This window comes from Scyliorhinus torazame, chromosome 17 (assembly GCF_047496885.1).
Source record: "Scyliorhinus torazame isolate Kashiwa2021f chromosome 17, sScyTor2.1, whole genome shotgun sequence".
NCBI classification, from domain to species: Eukaryota; Metazoa; Chordata; class Chondrichthyes; order Carcharhiniformes; family Scyliorhinidae; genus Scyliorhinus; species Scyliorhinus torazame.
This window is the reverse complement of record NC_092723.1, coordinates 22,742,046-22,766,995: the sequence shown is the minus strand read 5'-3', so window position 1 is coordinate 22,766,995 and position 24,950 is coordinate 22,742,046. Positions and strand designations below refer to the sequence as shown.

The 24,950-nt window shown below is 47.1% G+C and overlaps 1 protein-coding gene across 1 annotated transcript in view; it reads left to right on the top strand.

Moving 5' to 3' along the window:
• The window catches only part of LOC140393777 (tyrosine-protein phosphatase non-receptor type 22-like), a 109,494-nt gene that overhangs the window by 79,321 nt on the left and 5,223 nt on the right, over nt 1-24,950 (top strand). Inside the window, exons 14-20 of the mRNA XM_072480187.1 lie at nt 3,834-3,905; nt 7,151-7,263; nt 12,795-12,822; nt 14,752-14,790; nt 17,168-17,262; nt 18,261-18,291; nt 20,133-20,213. Coding sequence (XP_072336288.1) covers nt 3,834-3,905; nt 7,151-7,263; nt 12,795-12,822; nt 14,752-14,790; nt 17,168-17,262; nt 18,261-18,291; nt 20,133-20,213 — 459 coding nt within the window. The remainder of the gene's footprint in view (nt 1-3,833; nt 3,906-7,150; nt 7,264-12,794; nt 12,823-14,751; nt 14,791-17,167; nt 17,263-18,260; nt 18,292-20,132; nt 20,214-24,950) is intronic.

Sequence of the window (24,950 nt, the reverse complement as noted above, 5' to 3'; positions counted from 1 at the left end):
CCTTGTAGGTTCCATTACATACTGTTCCAGGAAATTATCCCGGACACATTCTATAAACTCCTCCTCAAGGCTGCCTTTACCAACCTGGTTAAACCAATCGACATGCAGATTAAAATCTCCCATGATAACCGCTGTAGCATTTCTACATGCATCCGTTATTTCTTTGCTTATTGCCTGCCCTACCATCCTGTTACTATTTGGTGGCCTATAGACTACTCCTAACAGTGACCTTTTCGCCTTACTATTCCTGATTTCCACCCAAATTGATTCAACCTTGTCCTCGATAGCACTAATATCATCCCTTACTATTGCCCGGATGCCATCCTTAAACAACAAAGCTACACCACCACCCTTACCGTCCATTCTATCCTTTCATATAGTCTGATACCCTTGGATATTTAACTCCCAGTCGTGACCATCTTTTAACCATGTTTCAGTAATGGCCACTAAATCATAGTCATTCACGATGATTTGCGCCATCAACTCATTCACCTTATTCCGTATACTACGAGCATTCAGGTAAAGTACACTTATGCTGTTTTATATGTCTTTGTTATGAATCCTAACACCTTGATCAGTAACTTTTCGCAATTTATTTTTCCTCTTACCCTTTCTCCTAATTTTCCTTGTCTTTGAACCCATATCTCTACATAATAACCTGTCACGTAACCTGCTGCCTTGCTCTCCATTAACCATTATACTGGCCATAGCTTTACCCTTCCCTTCCCCCCAACTTGCTAGTTTAAAGTCCTTGCGACCAACCTATTTATCCTATTCGATAGAACACTGGTCCCAGAATGGTTCAGGTGAAGACCGTCCCAACGGTAGAGGTCCCTCCTGCCCCAGTACTGATGCCAATGCCCCATGAAATGGAATCCCTCTTTCCCGCACCACTCCTTTAGCCACGTGTTAACTTCCCTAATTTTCTCAACCCTATACCAATTGGCACGTGGCTCGGGTAGTAATCCAGAGATTATAACCCTGGAGGACCTGTTCTTTAATTTAGTCCCTAGTGTTTGATAATCCCCAAACAGGTCCTCTTTCCTAGTCTTACCTATGTTGTTGGTCCCAACGTGGACCACAACAACTGGATCCTCCCCCTCCCTCTCCAAAATCCTTTCAAGCCGATCAGAGATGTCCCTCACCCTGGCACCGGGCAGGCAACATACCATGCGGGACTCACGATCTGGCTTACAAAGGATGCCATCAATCCCCCTAATTATAGAATCCCCTACAACTACCACTTGTCTTTTTGCTCCCCCCTCTTGAATGGCTTCCTGTACCACGGTGCAGTGGTCAGTCAACGCATCCTCCCTACAGCCCTCTTCCTCATCCACACAGGGAGCAAGTACCTCATACCTGTTGGACAAGGTCAAGGGCTGAGGCCCCTCAACTCCTAAACTCAGGATCCCCCTACCTGCCTCCCTTGCAGTCACACCACTCTGTCCCTGACCACTGACCGAATTAACAGTACTTATTCTACCGGGTGTGACTGCCTCCTGAAACAAAGCGTCCAGGTAATTTTCCCCCTCCCTGATGTGCCGCAGTGTGTGCAGCTCGGTCTCCAGCTCATCAATTCTGAGCCGAAGTTCCTCGAGCAGCCAACACTTGCTGCAGGTGTGGTCACTGACGGTCTCAACGGGATCCACCAGTTCCATCATCATACAGCAACAGCACATCACCTGTCCAGCCATATTCAACTAGTTAATTAATTTAAATCATTTTTTTTTTATAGAACCTCAAGGATAAACCCGAACACCAACAAAAACACAGCCCTCTCTCGCCACTCACCCAAACTCAGTCACTCACCTAAACTCAGATGCACTCTGTTCCAATCAGCACTCCTTGACTAAAGGCACTCCTGCCACACCTTTTGTACCTGCCTGATTTCCAATGAGCCAAATGGCCCGCTCCAGGAACTGGAGTCTGCAACTGCCACTCGACCTGTAAACTAAGCTCTTTTAAATATGCACTCACCTCTCCCAGCAACCCTGCAGCCTGTGGCCTGCTCCGGGAACTGAAGTCTCTTTTAAATATGCACTCACCTCTCCCAGCAACCCTGCAGCCTGTGGCCTGCTCCAGGAACTGAAGTCTCTTTTAAATATACACTCACCTCTCCCAGCAACCCTGCAGCCTGTGGCCTGCTCCAGGAACTGAAGTCTCTTTTAAATATACACTCACCTCTCCCAGCAACCCTGCAACCTGTGGCCTGCTCCAGGAACTCCAGGAACAGCACAAGATTGAATCGCATTCCAGCTAAAGTTGCCTTGGGGCTTCCCAGAGTTACATCACAGCCTAAACCGTGGTTTGGCAACACTCGAATAATCGAGGATGCTACCAGACAAAGACAAAATAATTGTTGTAATGAAGGAATTTACTCTGAGTGACCCAATTGGCAGCTAGAGGAAGCTGGAGTGCTGGGGAGGGTTGGAAATGAATATACAAATACTATTTTAAGGACAGAAACCAGCCCTCATTGAGCTGTCAAATGTAGTGTAACAGTTAAGCGGACGATATGGGTGGAGAAGGCACACTGCTTTAAAGCAATGGATGTGTGTGCACAAATGCTCATAAGGAATAAGAGCAGGAGACCCCTCAAGTCTGCTCCACCATTCTATGAGGCCATGGCCGAAATGTGACCTCAGCACGTTCCTGCCCGCCCCCATACCTCTTGACTCCCCAAGAGATCAACAATCTGTCCACTTCGGTCTTGACTATGGAGATAAAAACTGGACACTCTGCTCCAGGTATAGATTCACCAAAACCCTATACTGTAGCAAGACTTCCTTGTTGTTGAATAAAGTGCAAAAGAGTTTTAGCCTTACTCTCACCCTGTATCACTGCTCCTCTTAACCCCTTGAGAGATCGAAACTCTGTCTACCTCAGTCTTGAACATAATCAAGAATGGAGCATCAGCAAGCCTCTTGGATAGAGAATTCTAAAGATTCACAACCCTTTGTGTGAAGAAATTTCTCCTCCTCACAGTGCCAAATAATTGATTTCTTATCCTGAGACTGTGTCCACAGATTCTAGATTCCCCAGCCAACGGAAACAACCTCACAGTGTTAATCTTCTAAGCTCCAAAGAGCATAGGCCCAATTCCCACAACCTCTCATCCTAGGTAAACCGTCTTATCCCAGGAACAAACCTTCACTGCATGTCCACCAAAGTATGTATATCCTTCATCAACTATGGAGGCCAAAAATGCACGCACTATTCCCAGTATTGTCACATCAAAGACCTGGACAATTGTAACAAGACTTCCTTGTTCATAAACTCCAATGCCCTTGCAATAAACTGCAGAGGGTTTTAAAACACTGCTTATACACTGTGGCCCGGATTTTCACTGAGTCGGGGTGACTGAGGAGCCCATGAGAAATGGCAACAGATCCCTATTCCGGGATTCCTATTCCTGGGCTGTCTGATTTTTGGGGTGCCTTTAAAGGGTGTGGGCTGATTCCTGTCAAAAGTCCACACCTGGTACTCCCAACCAGGCGGGCTCCATTGCAGAGATAAACATCTCCTGCTCCTCCACAATTTCCATGGAGTTGGCCAGGATTTTTAAAGAGTTGTGTTCACTGCCTCTTCGAGGAGCCTGCAGGAGGGGACATTTTCAAAGATGAGCTCAAAAGGTCCTCCTCATGTCCCCTACGCCAAGCTCTGCCCTTCCACCCACTCCCTACTACTCCTCATGCCCCCGATGCCAAGCTTTCTCCTCCATCCATTCCGTACAGCCACTCATTCCCCCTATGATGAGCCCATACTTCCCACCACCCCCTTACCCTTTGATGAAGTGGTGACTAAAATAAATTTTCCCTTTCAATTTGGTTCAGGTTCCGATGAAGATATTCCTCCTCCTCTGCCAGAGAGAACCCCTGAATCTTACATTCTCCCGGATGAGCCTGGTAAGTGAATCACTCATTACTTATCTGACGACTAGTTACAACGTGGAACAGAGCCACTGTGAGAAATTTTGGGTCACGGGAGTCCAAAGTGTAAGCTGGAAAGTTCTGAACATCCGTTTATCCTAAGCATTCAGGTATGTGAGAGGTTATTCACTTTGGCCGTAAGAATAGAAAAGCAGGACATTTTTTAAAAGGCGTGAAAACTGTAAATGTTGATATTCAGAGGGACGTGAGTGTGTGCGTACAAGGAACATACAAGATTAGGATATAGTTTTTGCAGCCGATTAGGAAGATAAATGGCATGTTGGTTTTTATTGCAAGGAGATTGGTGTTACAATCCCAGTTGGTGTATAACTGGACAGGAAGATCCCAGAGGTTCAAAGGTTGTGTCAGGCTCAGACAGAAATCTCCACTTGCACAGACCAGTAGACAAAGAAAAATGAGTGAGCGTGGTCTAATCCAGAACTCCACCCACACCCCACATCAATGCAGCCCCACACCCCGATGGAGCTCCCGCTGGGGACTATCCCCGGCACCGTCCCCTAGAACTGCCAGGTTGGGATTGTCCAACATGTGCCAAGGGGGCATGTCCCTCTCTCCGTCACCCCCCCCCGCCCTGCCAATCCCACCCCACCACCAGGGGGCAATAATTACCTCTGGGCCCCCGGAGGAATCCCCTCAAAAGCCCCACGCCTGGCCAAAGCTGTTGGAAACCTCAGCGAGGGGCGCGAATAATATTTGAAGCAATGCAAATGCATTAAAATTAGGTTCATGTCCTTTGTGGCCGTGAATCATGTGACGTCGCTGGCAAGGGGAAAATCAGGGAACGTGATCACTCCAGCAAGACTCGCGTTTCCCGATTCTCAAGGGTTTTTAATCGCCCGTGCTGCCGATCCTGCGGACGCCGCGCCCAGAAACTTTACTATTTTTATAAAACATGGAGGAACAGAGTCATAGGACCACTAATTACTTTTAATAAAAAGAAAAAAAGTTATTAAATATGAAAAAACTGGATTAATGATTTTTGCAAAGACAATGAACAGTCCACACCGAGTAGGTGGGAACAAAAATTTACTGTATTTTACTAACTATTATATACAGCTCCAGTAGCTCCCTACTGGGTCTTCTCTGGTCGGTGCCTTACTGGCTGACTCTATTTATACAAAGCCGAGTATTTTTAAGGGTCACCCGCCCCTTTTCAGGAGAGCTCGTATTCTGCAAAATCCACGGGTTAGTTAAGCATCCCTATCCTTTAAGACCGTGTTATTGCAATGATATAATATTCTTTTCCTCCCCCACTTACCTTAACAAATACGAAGAGATTTTAAGATTAACACAGATTACAAGTACTTCTTAAAGTACAATGGTCTCATTAACACAGAGTCCTTTATAAGCACACAAGATGACTGTGGTAAGACACACTCTTCTCTGAAGCCAAGTGAATGTCTGTGGTTTTCGCCTCAAAATTCCTAAGATTCCTTTGTCATAAAGGCTCTTACACAAACTCTGAATTCCAACATATGAACAGCTTCTTTCCCACAGCTACAAGACTCCTCAACGACTCCCCCTCGGACTGATCTGTGCCCTGTAAGAACACTATTCATGATGCCCTATGATGCTCTTGCTCATGTATTTGCTTTGTTTGGCCCCTTGTTCCGCACTGTAACCAATCACTGTTTGTCGATGTACCATTTGTCAATGTTCTCTGTTGATTATTCTTTTTGTCTACTATGTACGTACTGTGTACATTCCCTCGGCCGCAGAAAAATACTTTTCACTGTACGTCGGTTCATGTGACAATAAATCAAATCAAAATCAGCCATCGATTTTCACAATTATTTCAAATAATGTCTCCCAAACTGTAGTAATTTTTTAGAAACTTTAGCACTACCGCAGATATCTTTCTGGCCTCCCACAATCCAATGCCTTTTCAACTCTCTGTGACTTTACTGAACAGTCATCTGTTCTAGTTCTTTGTTTTGGCTGTTCCATTAACTCCTTCTTGGAAACTTCTCTTCATTTCACTAGTTTCCTTAACTAACTGGACTTAGGTTTCCGACCAGTTTTCTTAACCATTACTCCATGGTATTATCTTCTAGCAAGGTTGAGGGAGGTGTTCCCTCTTCAGCCTTCTAAAACCAACTGCTTCTACCAGAACTGCAAAAGCTGTCTTCTCTCTCACTACCTATCTCCAACTGAACGCAAATTAGCTGAACAAAAGCTTAAAAGCTTCTCTACTTTACAAGGCCCCAGTTGCTCAGAAACACCAGCATTCCTCTGCTGGCCCATTTATTCTTCACACCGTAGCCCTCTCTGAGCACAATAGACACACAGTTGGAACTTAACCAACCCCCACACATATAAATACCTTTGTCCAGCATTAATCTAACTATAGGTTTTACCCTTCCAGGCACAGAAACATTAAATTAAACCCACTTAAAACTACACCTTATTTCTAATGATTTCCAATACAAATATAAAGCCCTTTGTTTTTGTAACATTGGAGGCATAAAGAAGTCCTGCTACATTTGCACAATTCTTTGGTGAGACCCACACCTTGAATGCTGGATGCTGTTTTTCTTTCCATATTTAGAGAAGAATGTATTTGCATTGGAGACGGAGGTTCACTAAATAAGTCTCTGGGTGAGAGGGTTGTCCTCTGATGAGGGGCACATTAAATTGGGTCTCTGTTCTCTGGAGTTTAAAAGAATGAGAAATTATCTCGTTGAAATATTCAAGATTATGAAGAGGGTTGACCGAGAGGGGTAATCTCGAACAAGAGGGCATAGCTTCAGGATACAGGGCCGGTCATTTAGGACTGAGATGAGGGGAATTTTCCTCACTAAACAGGTTTGATGAATCTTTGGAATTTTCTACCCCAGAGGGTTGTCAATGCACCGTTATCGATTATATTTAGCGCAGCCATAGATAGATTCTTGGTCTCTCAGGGAATTAAGGGAGTAGGTAGGAAAATGGAGTGGAAGATCAGACAGGATCATATTGAATGGCGGAGCAGGCTTGATGGGCTGAATGGTCTACTCCTGCTGCTATTTCTTATGTTCTTAAGTGAGAAACTGTCTCACAACCTGCTTTTTCAATGCTCAATAAAATAAGTAAAAAAACTAATCCCGTGACACCATGGTGAACCCAAACGTACAAATGGCGCACTTTATGACAGAAATGCTACCTCTGTACAATCAGGGCACATCGTCAATCATTCCCTGGTTTACTTTCCTCTGCTACAGAACCTGTGCCAGTTCCTCCAGCATCTCAGAAAATTGGAACATCTTCAGAGTGGAGTGGATCCACCCAGCCCAAGGCCTCCTTAGACCCCATGAATACGAAGACAAGGAGCAAGGTATTGGACATAAGACACCAACTCAGCGTACCGGTGACCTAAACGATGAAGTAACAGTATTGAGTAGGCAAATCGGGGTAATTCCAAATGACTGCGGGGCAGAATCTGGAATGCTTTCTCACGAGTGTAAAACAGGGGCAACCCTGACAGATTTCATAATGGGATGTCTAGGGCCCAATCTGTAAGAGAGCTCAGACCACTGTGAAATTTGTCAAGTCTGTTTTTTTAAAAAAAGAATGAAAATCGCTTCTTGTCACAAGTAGGCTTCAAATTAAGTTACTGTGAAAAGCTCCTAGTCGCCACATTCCGGCGCCTGTTCGGAAATTGAACCCACGCTGCTGGCCTTGGTCTGCTTTACAAGCCAGCTATTTAGCCCACTGTGCTAAACCAGCCCCTAAACTGCTCAGTGAGGAAGGCAAACACCTATTCAGGACTCCTCTAAGAAATTAATTTCTGAGAAGCAGACTAGGGACTGGACCTGTTATCGTTCAGCCTCATCACATTTGACCAATTCAGGCCTCACTGGATGATTGGCATCCACCGTGGAAGTGTTTGATGGGGACAGTGTAGAGGGAGCTTTATTCTGTATCTAACCCCATGCTGCACCTATCCTGGAAGTGTTTGATGGGGACAGTGTGGAGGGAGCTTTATTCTGTATCTAACCACGTGCTGTACCTGTCCTGGGAGTGTTTGATGGGACAGTGTGGAGAGAGCTTTAGATCATAGATCATAGAATTTACAGTGCAGAAGGAGGCCATTCGGCCCATCGAGTCTGCACCGGCTCTTGGAAAGAGCACCCTACCCAAGGTCAACACCCCCACCCTATCCCCATAACCCAGTAACTCCACCCAACACTAAGGGCAATTTTGGACACTAAGGGCAATTTATCATGGCCAATCCACCTAACCTGCACATCTTTGGACTGTGGGAGGAACCCGGAGCACCCGGAGGAAACCCACGCACACACGGGGAGGATGTGAAGACTCCACACAGACAGTGACCCAAGCTGGAATCGAACCTGGGACCCTGGAGCTGTGAAGCAATTGTGCTATCCACAATGCTACCGTGCTGCCCATGCTATACTCTGTATCTAACCACGTGCTGTACCTGTCCTGCGAGTGTTTGATGGGGACAGTGTAGAGGGAGCTTTACTCTGTATCTAACCCTGTGCCATACCGGTCCTGAGAGTGTTTGATGGGGACAGTGTGGAGGGAGCTTTACTCTGTATCTAACCACGTGCTGTACCTGTTCTGGGAGTGGCTGATGGGACAGTGTAGAGGGAGCTTTATTCTGTATCTAACCCCGTGCTGTACCTGTCCTGGGAGTGTTTGATGGGGACAGTGTAGAGGGAGCTTTACTCTGTATCTAACCCTGTGCCATACCGGTCCTGGGAGTGTTTGATGGGGACAGTGTGGAGGGAGCTTTACTCTATATCTAACCACGTGCTGTACCTGTCCTGGGAGTGTTTGATGGGGACAGTGTGAGGGGGCTTTATTCTGTATCTAACCCCGTGCTGTATCTGTCCTGGGAGTGGCTGATGGGACAGTGTAGAGGGAGCTTTACTCTGTATCTAACCCTGTGCTGTACCTGTCCTGGGAGTGTTTGATGGGGACAGTGTAGGGGGAGCTTTACTCTGTATCTAACCACGTGCTGTACCTGTCCTGGGAGTGTTTGATGGGGACAGTGTAGAGGGAGTTTTATTCTGTATCTATCCCCGTGCTGTACCTGTCCTGGGAGTGTTTGATGGGGACAGTGTAGAGGGAACTTTACTCTGTATCTAACCTTGTGCTGTACCTGTTCTGCGAATGGCTGATGGGACAGTGTAGAGGGAGCTTTACTTTGTATCGAACCCCATGTTGTTCCTGCCCTGATGCTGTCTCACTCTATTTTCACTATTTCAGACTCAGTGACTCCAATACTCTCTTCCTCCACTCAACCCTCAGGCATCTCTAATTCTAAAGCAAGAATACCTGCATCTGACCTGAACTAAGTCACCCTCACTCATTAAACCAGATCTAATTGGCCATCATTGATTTATGTTGTCCTCTGAGGTTCTGTATTCAAATTCCCTCGCTGTGTTCATCAATCAATCCATGCCCTTAGCCCTATCCATGTCCAAATGCCGCTCAAACAAAGAACAAAGAAAAGTACAGCACTGGAACAGGCCCTTCGGCCCTCTAAGCCTACGCTTATTATGCTGCCCGTCTAAACTAAAATCTTCTACACTTCCGGGGTCCGTGTCTCGCTATTCCCATCCTATTCATGTATTTGTAAGATGCCCCTTAAACGTCACTATCGTCCCTGCTTCCACCACCATCTCCGGCAGCGAGTTTCAGGCACCCACTGCCCTCTGTGTAAAAAAACTTGACTCGCACATCTCCTCTAAACCCTGCCCCTCGCACCTTAAACCTATGCCCCCTAGTAATTGACCCCTCTACCCTGGGAAAAGGTCTCTTACTATCCATACTGTCTATGCCCCTCATAATTTTGTAGACCTGTATCAGGTCGCCCCTCAACCTTCTTCGTTCCAGTGAGAACAAACCACGTTTATTCAACCTCTCCTCATAGCTAATGCCCTCCATACCAGGCAACATCCTGGTAAATCTCTTCTGCACCCTCTCTAAAGCCTCCACATCCTTCTGGTAGTGTGGCGACCAGAATTGAACACTATACTCCAAGTGTGGCCTAACTAAGGTTCTATACAGCTACAACATGACTTGCCAATTTTTATACTCAATGCTCCGGCCAATGAAGGCAAGCATGCCGTATGCCTTCTTGACTACCTTCTCCACCTGTGTTGCCCCTTTCAGTGACCTGTGGGCCTGTACACCAAGATCGCTCTGACTGTCAATACTCTTGAGGGTTCTACCATTCACTGTATATTCCCTACCTGTATTAGACCTTCCAAAATGCAGCACCTCACATTTGTCCGAATTAAACTCCATCTGCCATCTCTCCGCCCAAGTCTCCAAGCGATCTAAATCCTGCTGTATCCTCTGACAGTCCTCATCGCTATCCGCAATTCCACCAACCTTTGTGTCGTCCGCAAACTTACTAATCAGACCAGTTACATTCTCCTCCAAATCATTCATATATACTACGAACAGCAAAGGTCTCAGCACTGATCCCTGCGGAACACCACTAGTCACAGCCCTCCAATCAGAAAAGCACCCTTCCATTGCTGCTCTCTGCTTTCTATGACCTATCCAGTTCTGTATCCATTTTGCCAGCTCACCTCTGATCCCATGTGACTTCACCTTTTGTACCAGTCTGCCATGAGGGACCTTATTAAAGGCCTTACTGAAGTCCACATGGACAACATCCACTGCCCTCCTTGCATCAATCATCTTTGTGACCTCCTCGAAAAACTCTTCTCAAGTTAGTGAGACACGACCTCCTCTTCACAAAACTGTGCTGCCTCTCCCTAATACGACCCCTTGCTTCCAAATGGGAGTAGATCCTGTCTCGAAGAATTCTCTCCAGTAATTTCCCTACCACTGACGTAAGGCCCACCGGCCTGTAGTTCCCTGTGTTATCCTTGCTACCCTTCTTAAACAAAGGAACAGCATTGGCTATTCTCCAGTCCTCCGGGACAGTGAGGATCCAAAGATTTCTGTCAAGGCCTCAGCAATTTCCTCTCTTGCCTCCTTCAGTATTCTGGGGTAGATCCCATCCGGACCTGGGGACTTATCCACCTTAATATTTTTCAAGACGCCCAACACCTCATCTTTTTGGATCTCAATGTGACCCAGGCTATCTACACACCATTCACCAGACTCAACACCCACCAATTCCTTCTCTTTGGTGAATACTGATGCAAAGTATTCGTTCAGTACCTCGCCCATTTCCTCTGGCTCCATACATAGATTCCCTCCCCTGTCCTTCAGTGGGCCAACCCTTTCCCTGGCTACCCTCTTGCTTTTTATGTATGTGTAAAAAGCCTTGGTTTTTTTTTAACCCTATTTGCCAATGACTTTGCGTGACCCCTTTTAGCTCTCCTGACTCCTTGCTAAAGTTCCTTCCTGCTTTCCTTATATTCCACATGGGCTTCATCTGTTCCCAGCCTTCTAGCCCTGACAAATGCCTCCTTTGTCTTTTTGACGAGGCCTACAATATCCCTCGTTATCCAAGGATCACAAAATTTGCCATATTTATCCTTCTTCCACACAGGAACATGCCGGTCCTGAATTCCTTTCAATTGACATTTGAAAGCTTCCCACATGTCAGATGTTGATTTACCCTCAAACATCTGCCCCCAATCTATGTTCTTCAGTTCCTGCCTAATATTGTTATAATTAGCCTTCCCCCAATTTAGCACATTCACCCGAGGACCACTCTTATCCTTGTCCACCAGCACTTTAAAACTTACTGAATTGTGGTCACTGTTCCCGAAATGCTCCCTGACTGAAACTTCTACCACCTGGCCAGGCTCATTCCTCAATACCAGGTCCAGTACGGCCCCTTCTCTAATTGGACTATCTACATGGAGGCCAGCTCCTGCCTGCCTGGGCTCCATCTGACATGTGTCCTGCGGAAATCCCTCCCTAAACACGCTGTGCACTCTGGGTGGAATTTTGCCATGGTCGTGCCGGCAGGTTCAGTGGTGGGCAACTGGGAAGAATGTGGCGGGAGTTCAAAAATCAGTTTCTTGACGGTGTGAATTTCCCACAGAATCCTCCATTGGTGCCTGCCATGGCGGATCGGGAAACCCACTGGAGACCACTGTGAAACTGATTTGCGTCCTGCTAATGGTATGCCGATGAAGTCCAATCCAGAATCAACCCCCCCCCTCCCCCTTGCACCCCCCCCCCCCCCCTCCCCCCCCCCAGCACCCAATTCTCCACAAGGCCAGCAGGAAAACATGCCGGCCCAGAACATGTCTGTAATAATGCGGATGTCGGGACCTAACCTAAGATAGCCTGGGGCTGCATCCGGAGTTCAGATTGGAGGCAGTCAGCAACCCTGGCCCCAGGAACAACACAGCAGTGGATGGGGGGAGCATCTACAGGTGGACCTTCCAGATTGTGTGTCATCAGGCAGGTCCATATTTCAGCTTTTGAGTGCTCCCGGAGATCCTTCTTTATTTTCAGGAAGTCAATCTTCTTTCTTCAATAGTGGGTCAGTGATGTTGGGCGCTTTTTCAATATGACACCCTGATACGATAGTGGAGTAGCCATGGGGCCTTCTCTGCCACAGAATATGGCGCAAAACCCACATTTTCACAATTAATTAGGGAGAGGTGTGTGGTTTCCTGCTGGACTCCATAATGGGAAACGCTCTATGTTCCTATCCCTACCACGGGACTTATTCCCAGACGGGAGAATTCCGTCCTCTGTTTCTCCCCCAGCCTTTGAGAACCACACTCTATCCGCGCTTCCCTTTTTACACTGTACTTTCTTCGCACCCAGCTGACCTCCCTTTGTTCAGTCTATCCACAGGATACTAACACAACTATTTCTGTAAAATTTCATTGATTTTGCTACATCGCTAGCAGATTGATTAAGTAAAATTTATGATTGTGTCTTTTGCAGAGTTTAAAATTGAGAGCCTTTAGGATGGGTGAGTGTTTAAAGCCAATTTTTTTTAATGTTGTAGATAGTTACTTAATTCGGCTTTTCTTTCTATCATTCCTGGGTATATCCTGTTGCACCAGCAGGACAGACCTATCAGAGGTGGCAGCATGGTGATATACAGTCAGGAGGGAGTCGCCCTGGGAGTTCTCAACATTGACTCCAGGCCCCAGGCAGTCTCATGGCACTAGGTCAAACATGGACAAGGTTATCGCCTATGCCAAGCTATAAACTCTTCAGGAGACCCGACAAGGTGATACAAACACAGATTTATTCTTAAGGCAAAGGTAAAGGCCGCAATGCAGCATACAGCACCTAGGTCCCAGCTGGGCTACCCATTATTCCGGTCCCAATCCAGTCCGGCTTTTAAGTGTGTGTTTCATTAGCCCCCAGCTGCTAGGCCTCCGCCCCTCAGCGGGGAAGCTCGCCCTCTCGGAGCCCCACGGGAAATCAATTGGGTCATCCCCATGAGTCCCGTGAGGGTTATTATACAAACTATGAAAATTATGTCTCTACTGATCATATTGGTAACTACTAATAATGCCAGTAACTTTAGTAACTATCCGGGTTCGGATCCCGGCCCCGGGTCACTGTCCGTGTGGAGTTTGCACATTCTCCCCATGTCTGCATGGGTTTCACCCCCACAACCCAAAGATGTGCAGGTTAGGTGGATTGGCCACACTAAATTGCCCCTTAATTGGAAAAAATATTATAATTCTAAATATTTTTTTTTTAAACTTTAGGAACTACTTATCGTGCAAGTAATTCTAGTAACTATTAATCATGTCAAAAACTTGTATCTATTAACCATGCCAGGAAATCTGGTAACTATTACCCATACTAACAATTCTATGAATTTAGGACGGCACGGTGGTGCAGTATTTAGCACTGCTGCCTCACGACCCCGGAGACCCGGGTTCAATCCTGGTCCCGGGTCACTGCCTATGTGGAGTTTGCACATTCTTCCCGTGTCTGCGTGGGTCTCACCCCCATAATCCAAAAAGATGTGCATTGTAGGGGGATTGGCCCCTCTATTGGAGAAAAATAATTAAGTATTCTAAATTTATTTTTAAAAAATTCTACTAACTTAGTCTTCAGAGTCATTGAGTCATTACAGCACAGAACGAGGTCATGTATACCATTGGAACCATGCTGGCAACTAAGTCATAAACTTTAGTAACTGTGTTAGTGACTTTAAGTTATGCTTTGGAATTTATTTGGACCATTTACCCACAGATTGGATTAGGAAGTAAGGTGCTTCAATTCTGGATATTTTTTGAAGTCTGTACAATTTGGACAAGTTTCTCTGATCGAGAGGATCAGTCACAGCCTCTTCCAAACCTGTAACCTCTACCATCCGAAAGGACAAGGGCAGGAGGCGCATGGGAACATCACCATCAATGTATTCCCCTCCAGGTCACCCATGATCTTGACCTGGGACTGTATCGCTTTTCCTTCACTGTGTCTGGACCAAACTCTCTCCCAGTGCTGAAGTTGTTTCTACACCACCTGGAGGGCAGCAGCTCATGAATTTGGCTCCGCATCATCCCCCTCAAGGGAAATTAGGAATGGGCAGCAGATGGCAGTCTGGCTAGTGATACTCACATCGCAGGAATTAATTTTTCCAAACATGAAGGGGGGAAGTTTCGTGTATTTTGGTGTTTTAAGGACATTTCTTCTAGTCGATCAGTCACATGAATCGAGAATTCGATTGCCTTGAATCTGTTAGTATCGCTGCACTTTGCATATCTCCCCATTATTAATTTTGAGATGATCAAATATTTTGGAGAGGGCTGGTGGACAGGGTGAGGAGGGGGGCCTTGCGGAAGATCAGGTCATGTCTTGCAAGGTTTGGCGCTACAGAATTTTGTTGTTCATTTTCTATTGCCAACTTACCCAAACATTATCTCTCCTATAGAAAGAAAGTGTGACTCGCTATCACTTCCAAATTCAGTCGGTGAGTATTATTCTCTCTCCTTTTCTTTTTTTTAAAAATGATTTTATCGTGTATTTGGTACACAAAACAAATGTGAATATGAACAAATAGTGGGGGGTTAAAAAAGAGAAAATAAGAAGTAAAACTAAAACTATTTACACATATTTACAATTCAAACTATTTACTTAGATACATCACAGTTCCCCTTTTTTTTAGTCCCTCCTATCAGTGTTTTCAGTGGTAATTGTGATTCCCCTGCATTTCGCTCCCCACCATTTTCCCCTTTGCTTTTCTTCCCTTTGGTTCAGGTTGTTGTTGCACCTGCACCCCCCCCCCCCTCCCACTCTCCCCCTCCCGCTTTGTGCCTCCTGGAGTTGACCATGTACAGTTCAGTGGCCGGGCCTCCTTGGCACCGTTCGCATCTATCTTCCACCTCCAGGAAGAACCTGCTCATTCGGGTTCTGGAGTTTTAACTGCATTAGAATTAGCCTTGCGCATGTGAAGGTGGAGTTGACCCTGTGCGGTGCTTTGCTCCAGAATCCCCACCCTATTTCAAACCCCAGGTCCTCCTCCCACTTCTCCCTTGTCTCGTCCAGTTGGGTGTTGGCTCCCACCCAGCTGGAATCTTTCTGGGTGGGATCCAGATTTGCATAATTAGGCTCAACTAAATAAGTCAAAGAACAAAGAACAATACAGCACAGGAACAGGCCCTTCGGCCCTCCAAGCCTGTACCGGTCATGATATCAACCGTTGGCCAAAACCCTCAGCAGGTCCTTGTGCCGCATCCCTCTATACCCATCCTACCCATGTGTTTGTCAAGATGCCTTTTGAATGCCGTTAATGTATCTGCTTCCACAACTTCCCTGGCAACGCGTTCCAAGCACTCACCACCCTCTGCGTAAAAAACGTGCCTTGCACATCTCCTCTAAACTTTGCCCCACGGACCTTAAACCTATGCCCCCTTGTGACTGACCTCTCCACCCTGGGAAAGAGTGCCTGCCCATCTACTCTATCCATGCCTCTCATAAGGCTCAGAAGATGGCTTCCACAAAGCATGGAGGCCATTCACCAACTTGTTTCAGGACCTTTGAAGCCAGCAGCCAGTAGAACCAGGGGGAGCACGGGAGCCAACAGGACCACAGGGAGCAGGCAAGAAATGAAGAGGGGGGGTGGGGGAGAGGCTACCAGGAAAAGGAGGGGAGGCCAGAAAACAACCGGATGGAGGATGCGGGGGGGGGGGACCAAAGGGGGGCCCGACCCCAAAGGAAACTGATATGTGCATTGTAATCGGCACAGTTACCCTTACTGCTTATATAGTGTATAGTATGTAAAAACTTCAATAAAACATTAAAAAGAAATAAATCACTGAAGGCGACAGGACAGTATCCTGGGTTTTATCAACATGGCATAGAGTACATAAAAAGGAAGCTATGTTAAACCATTATAAAACACTGGTTCGCCTCAGCTAAAGTATCTGCGTCGGATTCTACCAAAGTCATCTTGTGTACTTGAAAGGGATTTGGTGTTAATGACCATCGTCAATTAAGATGTACTTTGTAATCCATGTTAATCCTATAATTTGTGTATCTGTTAAACTAAGGGGGGGGGGGGGGGCGTGGACAGGTGTATTGTACCATAATCCAACTTTTCATTTTTTTTTGTTGTCAATACTAATTAGCGATCCTGTGACTATGTGCCTCCACGGTTTTTTTTAAATTACGGTCTTTCAAGCCAGGGTTCCATTCTGGGATCTTCCTATCCATTTATAACATCAACTGGGATCTTAGCGACACTGAATAAATTCACTCTCTCTGTGAGCTTGCTGGCAGGATCTGACCTTTAGCACAGAACTGTTTTCTCAGATATTTTCCAACTGGCCCCATGTTTCCAATGACAATTCTTTTCTCGTTAAATTAATTCTTACGGTGTAAACAAAGTAAGGAGGGTGAAGAGCCCGGCGCAGGCTCGATGGGCCGAGTCAGCTCAATGTCCTCTTTCTGCACTGTAAATTCTATGATTCTATGAAAGTAGATTAATATAAGATGCACAATCGTCAAATGTTTTTAATCAATCAGGATAGTAGAAATTCATATATTGGTGATTCTGTGTTCACGTCTCTCTGTATATGGTGTCTCCCAGTATTTCCCTAGTCTGTGTCCTCGTCAATCCAGTTGATTCCCAGTGTTGATTTACTACCTTCTTATTGAAGAACATAAAAACATTAGAACTAGGAGCAGGAGTAGGCCATCCGGCCCCTCGAGCCTGCTCTGCCCATTCAATAAGGTCACGGCTGATCTTATTGTGGACCAAACTCCACTTACCCACCCGCTCGCCATAACCCTTAATTCCTTTACTATTCAAAAATCTATCTAGCTTTCTACCTTCATTTCACCTTTAGGTCTGCCACAATCTGCTGCTGGATCACATTCATCACCTGAGACTGACAATTCCAGATCATCAACTGACCCCAACAAAGCGTTCACGAGGAGCAAGGTGAGGAAGATCTGTTCCATGACCATGTTTAATCCTTGTCTGTGGATGGCATCAGTACTGAGTTTGCGTAAGTCAATGGTTTGGTTGAATGGGCGGGAAGGTGTCAATTCAAATTCAATCTGGAAATTGTGAGGCAATGCATTTGGGGAGGGCAAACAAAGTAAGGGAATATTTAACGAATGGGAAGATACAGAGAGGGGTTGAGGAAGGAAGATGTTGTGTTATTCACCCTGGGGTAACACGGACTGCAACTGGATGCAGTTGTACTTGAAAGTAGACTCCAAACTTTGATGTAGTTCAATACGTTTTATTGAACTTGTTAAGAAGTGCACACAGTTTGCTGTGGCTTTGACACTCTACTAATCTAAGCGTGCTTACTATAACTAACTAGACCAGACTAGCTCTGAGCCACATGTAGAAGGTGCTAACTGATATATACACCCTGACTGTTACTACAGTTGTCACCAGTGGAAAGAGGTAGAGTGTTGATGCCTCGTGTGTTTTATAGTGGGAGACCACCTGCCTGGTTCTGCCTGGTGATTGGTTGTGTTCTGTCCTGTGTGTTGATTGGCTGTACTGGGTGTCTGTCACTGCCTGTCTGTATCTCATTATGTGCATGAGTGCATATCATGACAGGAGACACCTTGGAATGCATGTCCACAGGTCCCCGAAGGTGGCAGGACAGGTGAATAAGAAGTGAATAAGAATCATATGGAATGATTTACGTTATTGGGTGAGGTATTGAATACAAAAACAAGGATGTAATGATGGAACTTTATGAACTGCTGTTTAGGCCACAGCTTGAGTTTTGTGTACAGCTCTGGTCACCATATTACTGAAAAGGCATAACTTCTCTGGAGAGAGTACAGAGGAGATTTCCAAGAATGCTGCTGGAACTTGAAAATGACAATAAATCTGGAATAATTCAGAAACATCGCACCAGCTTTTTTTAAAGAACCCACTTTTGATTCTCTGTTTCTCTCTCTCTCCGTTTACAGAGTATGAAAATTCTACGAAGTATGAGGAAGAGTAAGTGGAATTATATTTGAAATAAAATCAATAATGGAGCCAGGAAATTATGCAGCCAGGGGACCATTCGGCCCATCATGGCTGTGCCAGCCATTTGAAAGAATTATTCAATTGGTCCCCCTCTCCTGCTCTTTCACGTTGTTCTTTAAATGTTTTTGTTTCCTAATATTTATCAAGGTAAAAAAGTTTACACTGTCCAAGATAGCAGAAACTGACAGAACATCTGACATCCTCACTTTAGAAGTGTCACTGAACATCTGAAATGAGGGTTAATCTGAACCTACCTCACTCTCGTCAGTGCGCTGACTATTTAACATTCCAACTAGATGGAAGGTTGGTAGCTGTATCATCTGCATGTGGCCAATGTTACCTATTCATTCAGCAGGTATTTGTAGGAATGTCCGCTGTGCAAACTGGCTGTTTTGTCTGCAGTGGCTCAGTTCCCCTCACGTCTGGGTCTCAAGGTTGTGGGTTCAAGTCCTACTCCAGAGACTTGAGCACAGAAATCCGGGCTGATCCTTCCACTGCAGTAATGAGGGAGTGTTGCACTGTCCAAGGTGTCATCTTTCAGGTGAAACAGTAAAGCAAGGCATGACCTGCGTAAATACCTGCAGTATCTGTAGAAAAGCAGGGGAGTTTTCCCCAGAGTCCTGACCAATGTTGATCCCTCAATGTCCATCACAAAAAACAGGATTATCTGGTCATTACTGCATTGCCCTTCGTGGGAGCATGCTGTGCACAAATTGGTTGCCATGTGCGGAATTCTTCGGCCGCGGATGCCCGGCGACCGGAGAATCTCGCCCGAGGTCAATGGACTTCTCCATTGTCCGCAGCTCGCCCGTGTCGCTTTTGCGGCGGGCGGGCGGAAGAATCCAGCCCCATGTTTCCGACATTACAACAGGTGGTGCACTTTTACCACATTGTTGGTTGTGAAGCGCTTTGCGATGTTCTGAGTTGTTGAAAGGGTGAACAGGTCTGTCGTCGAGAGCAACAGGTCGGTCATTCAGAGCAATTTGTTGGGGTGAATTATTGTGCCACTCAAAATAAAGTGTATGAAAATAAGTGTGACTTCCTGTCGTGTACATAAAACAGATCAAGTGACAATCTGTAATCTATCAGCTTCTGTAGCTGGGAATTGCTCAGACCTGAAAGCATTTGCAAAGAGGTTCTAAAGCGTCACCATATTCCCACAGACCAGAACACATAAGCTGCTTATTATTTAAATTAGGACTATGAGCTCTAGGTTTCCAGAGTGTCGACAACACTGATTCCAGAGTAAGGATGATGCTCTTAGTGCAGAACTGCAGGAGCATTGCACTATCAAAGGTATCATCTTTCAGCTGAGGCATTAAACCTCATCTGCCCTCTCAGGTGGACATAAAAGATTCCATGGCATGAGTCAAAGAAGAGCAGGTGAGTTCTTCTCCATGTCCTGGCCAATATTTATCCTTCAGTCAGCATGAATAAACCAGATTTTCGGGTCATTTTCACGGTGCTGCTTGTGGGATTTTACTGAGTACAAAGTGCCTAACATAACAGCAATAACCACGCTCCAAAAAATACTTCAATGGCTGTGATACATTGTCAGGCATCCTGGGGTTGTGGACGATACTATATAAATGCACTGTTTCCTTAAAACATCAGTCACTAATTCATTTTGTGAAGGGCTTTGTTGATTGACTGTAAGCAGGAAGTTTATTTTTTTCAGCCTTTTAATTAGAAATTTAAATATGTCAAGAAGGATATTGCAACTGAGGCGGTGGATTGTGTGTTAATGTCTATGGTTAATGATTCTGTAAACATGTCTCCCTCCCTCTTTCTCTCTCTCTCTCTGCCTGCAGCCATAACCAGTGTCCCCCCATTGTCCAGGGCTCCAGAAACAGAACCAAGTACAGAACACACTCGCTCCTTCCTGAGTTTCGGTGAGTTTGCCAGTGTTTACTGAAGCTGATATTTGGCAGCTTTCACTCTCAGTGGTTGACTGTGACACCAGTTTATTACAAATATTGGCTGGAACAGCTCTGACGCAGCTCTTCAAAACTCTAATTGCTACGATCTAGTTCGAGATCCTGAATATTTAAAGCAAAAATCCAGAAATTAACAGACAGAACTTCACCATAAAGTTTCATGGTTTTAAACAGTATCTGTCGAAAAGAATAATAATAATAATCTTTATTAGTGTCACAAAGTAGGCTTACATTAACACTGCAATGAAGTTACTGTGAAAACCCCTAGTCACCACACTACGGCGTATTCACCTAACAGCACGTTTTTCGGGACTTCTGGGAGGAAACTGGAGTGCCCAGAGGAAACCCACGCAGACACGGGGAGAAAGTGCAGATTCCGCACAGAGAGTGACCCAAACCGGGAATTGAACCCAGGTCCCTGGTGCTGTGAAGCAACAGTGCTAACCACTGTGCTTCCGTGCCACAATTAAACAAAGTAAGCACTATTAATTCAACATTATACCTTATAAAGACTTAGGCTGTAAGCCCAGTTCTACTTTTTACTTGTCCTCAAGAGTTCTCCTATTAATTGGAACCTTTAATGTTCATTCACTTTTCCTGGGATCACCTCTCCAGAACTCAATCTGCTTTATCCTCAGTGTTCCAGCTATTTGCCGAGGTTCAAAATTTCATGGGAGTTCTTCCATTAGCTTTTGGCTAAGTGACCCTCCAATTCCCTTACAGACCTCACAGCTCTGAATTCCACAACTCCAGCATGGGCCTGTGGCTCCTGCTTAAAGCGTCAGAAAACACTCTTGTTTCCCAGAAGCTTGCTGCTATAGTTTCAAACTGCAACCAAGTTGAATACCAGCTCCCAATCACAGGCTGCGTCATGGATGATAAATCTAGCATCTACTCTATTTCAGGTCTTCGGGTTTAGGTCTGACTTTGTTTCGGAACTTCTGGTGAGCTACAAGCCACATAAGACCAAAGCTCTTAGCTACTCCCCTTAACCAGTTTTGCCTGCTGCCTGTGCCTTAACTGAATTTTCAAAGATAAACGCAAAAAAAACGTTGCTCCACCCATCTTTATGGTAATGTGACAAACGTAGCCTGTTCCCTGGTAGTACAAGTTAATATTTTAATTCCAAAGCTTTCCTTAATTCTGGGAAACCAGATGAATAACTTATGTGCTTTCTTGGAATAACTGCAGATGTCAGGGGCGTCATTCTCCGACCCCCCGCCGGGTCGGAGAATGGCCGTTGGCTGCCGTGAATCCCGACCCAGCCCCCGCCCAAGTCTCCGGTATCGGAGATTGGGCGGGGGCGGGAATCGGGCCGCACCGGTTGGCGGGCCCCACCGCTCAATTCTCTGGCCCGGATGGGCCGAAGTCCCGCCCAGAAATTGCCTGTCCCGCCGGCGTAAATCAAAGCTGGTATTTACCGGCGGGACCAGGCGGCGTGGGCGGGCTCGGGGTCCTGGGGGGGGGGGGGTGCGGGGCGATCTGACCCCGGGGGGTGCCCCCACGGTGGCCTGGCCCGCGATCGGGGCCCACCGATCCGCGGGCGGGCCTGTGCCGTGGGGGCACTCTTTCCCTTCCGCCTCCGACACGGCCTCCACCATGGCGGAGGCGGAAGAGACTCTCCCCACTGCGCATGCGCGGGAAACTGTCAGTGGCCGCTGACGCTCCCGCGCATGCGCCGCATTTCCGCGCCAGCTGGCGGGGCAACAAACGCCATTTCCGCCAGCTGGCGGGGCAACAAGCGCCATTTCTGCCAGCTGGCGGGACGGAAATCCCTCCGGCGTCGGCCTAGCCCCTCAATGTTGGGGCTCGGCCCCCAAAGATGCGGAGCATTCCGCACCTTTGGGCCGGCGCGATGCCCGTCTGATTGGCGCCGTTTTTGGCGCCAGTCGGCGGACATCGTGCCGTTGGGGGAGAATTTCGCCCCATGTTTCCAGTTCTTTAGCTAAGCAAGACCACCTGCTGTTTTATGACTTTTACTCTGTCTACATCCAGTTGGCTCAAGTTTCCTTTTGAATTGTAATTCAGACTCGCGATGTTTACCAGGATTTTTCCCCACTGAATTTACATTTTTAAAAATCAATTTTTAAACCTAGAAAGTTTAATCTCTAAAATGTATGAACTACGACATTAGGCAATGTAACAAATTAAAGAACTAAATGTTTCTGGGATTTGCTCATGCCAGCTGATTCTAGACATGCCCATCCCTAATTGCCCACAAGAAGGCGGTGGTGAGCCATCTTCTTGAACTGCTGCAGTTCATATAGTGCAAGGACTCCTACAGTGTTGTTAGGGAGGGGTTTCCAGGGTTTTGACCCAGCAACAGTGAAGGAATGACAATATAATTCCAAATCAGGATGGTGTGGAGGGGAACTTGGAAGTGATGTCCTAAGGGTCTACTGCTCATCTTTCTAGTTGGTAGGGATCATGGGAGGTGCTGCCGAAGGGCCCTCAGTGCGTTGCGCCATAATTCTGGTGGTGGGAGTGGATACTCCGTCTAATGCAAGGCTGCCATTGGACTCAGTGGGCTGGATTCTCCACCGAACGCGATTTCGGCTGCGAGCTCTACGCTGCCTCCCTGCTAGTCCCCGGCAAAACGGCGAATCAGTGGCCGTTTTGCGCCAGTTTTCTTGCCGTAAAAGAGCACCGTTTTCACGCCAGTGTGGGGACTTAGTCTCCCAAACGGAGAAACCAGCCCAGTATTTGAGATGTGCATTGTTTATGGATGTTATGGGCCATGTGTTTTTGCAGCAATAACCCTTTCATTAAAAGCAGCAAAGTACCCCTTCCCAAACTTTCAGTTTACCTAAACAGTTAGCGAAGTTTGAATTGATCTTCAAGTGTTGAAAACAAGGCTGAACATCTGCTCTGAGAGCTACACAGTTCCCCAGTGTCCCTTCAAGGGACACTGGTATGATTAAATTGCTATTCTTCATAGCCAGTTGACTCAGGAGGTAAAGCAGCATTGCACGTGTGTGTGTTCTCCAATGAAGTCAAACCCATTAGAAATTGCTTAATACTTAGTAACTCAGTCAGAAACATGGAGCCCCGGCTCACATAATAAAGTCATTCCTGGCGTTCAGAGAATTGCCACCATTATTGTTTGGGTAATTGGATGCCCAATTGCAGGAGTAGGACAATGAAGACAAACCCAGCCCCAGTGGACTGTACACTTTTCAGTATCCTCCTGGTCCACAACACACCCACAAAGTTGATCTTCACTCTGACAAATCCCTCACCAGCTGAACCCTTTCTCCAGCTTCACAGCATGAACTGGCAGAATCAGACTGAGCTGGGCGGTTATCAGTTGCACTGTGTGTGCACCGAAAGCAATGGACTCCATGTATTCCGCACCAGGTGGTGATAAGGGTCCCAGGTTTGATTCCCGGCTTGAGTCACTGTCTGTGCGGAGTCTGCACATTCTCCCCATGTCTGCGTGGGTTTCCTCCGGGTGCTCCGGGTTCCTCCCACAAGTCCCAAAAGACATGGGGCGCGATTCTCCGACCCCCCACCGGGTCGGAGAATCGGCGGGGGCTGGCGTGAATCCCGCCACCGCCGTGTCCCAAATTCTCCGCCACCAGAGATTCGGCGGGGGCGGGAATCGCGCCGCGCCGGTCGGTGGGAATCGCGCCGGTCGGCGGGCCCACCCCAGGTGATTCTCCGGCCCGCAATGGGCCGACGTCCCGCCGCTGTCAACCCGCGCCAGCCGGCATGGATTAGACCTCCTTTTCAACGGCAGGACAAGGCAGCGCGGGCAGGCTCTGGGGTCCTGGGGGGGGCGCAGGGCGATCTGGCCCCAGGGGGTGCCCCCACGGTGGCCTGGCCCACGATCGGGCGGGCCTGTGCTGTGGGGGCATTCTTTTTCTTCCGCCTTCACCATGGTCTTCACTATGGCGGAGGCGGAAGAGACCCCCCTCCCCTGCGCATGCACGGGGATGCCGTGAGCGTCCGCTGATGCTTCCGCGCATGCATCGCCCGGCGAAGTCCTTTCGGCGCCGGCTGGCGTGACGCCAAAGGCCAATCCCGCCAGCCGGCGGAGCAGACACCGCTTCGGCACAGGCCTAGCCCCTCAAGATGAGGGCTCGGCCCCTCAAGATGCGGAGAATTCCGCACCTTTGGGGCGGCGCGATGCCGGACTGATTCATGCCGTTTTTGGCGCCGGTCGGCGGACATCGCGCCGATTGCGGAGAATCCCGCCCATGCTGTTGGTAATTTGGACATTCTGAATTCACCCTCTATGTACCCGAACAGGCACGGGAATGTGGCGTCTAGGGGCTTTTCACATTGCCGTGTTAATGTAAGCCTACATGTGACAATAAAGATTATTATATTAATGCTAGATTAATTTTTGAATTTTAAAAATGAGGAATATGAGGCAAAGGCTGTTTTTTGGAGTTGTGTCACAGATCTGCAATGATCTCTTGGAATGGGAGAACAGGTGCTCAATATCCTCCTCCTGTTCCTGTGTTGTGACTCCTGTTCGCTGACCTACAGTGACCCAGTTCAACACTGCCTCAAATTTAAACTTCGAGGGCGAGATTCTCTGACCCCCCGCCGGGTTGGAGAATCGCCGGGTGCTGGCGTGAATCCCGCCCCCGCTGGTTGCCGAAGTCTCAGGCACCGGAAATTTGGCGGGGGCGGGAATCGCGCCGCGCCGGTTGACGGGCCCCCCTGCTCGATTCTCCGTCACGG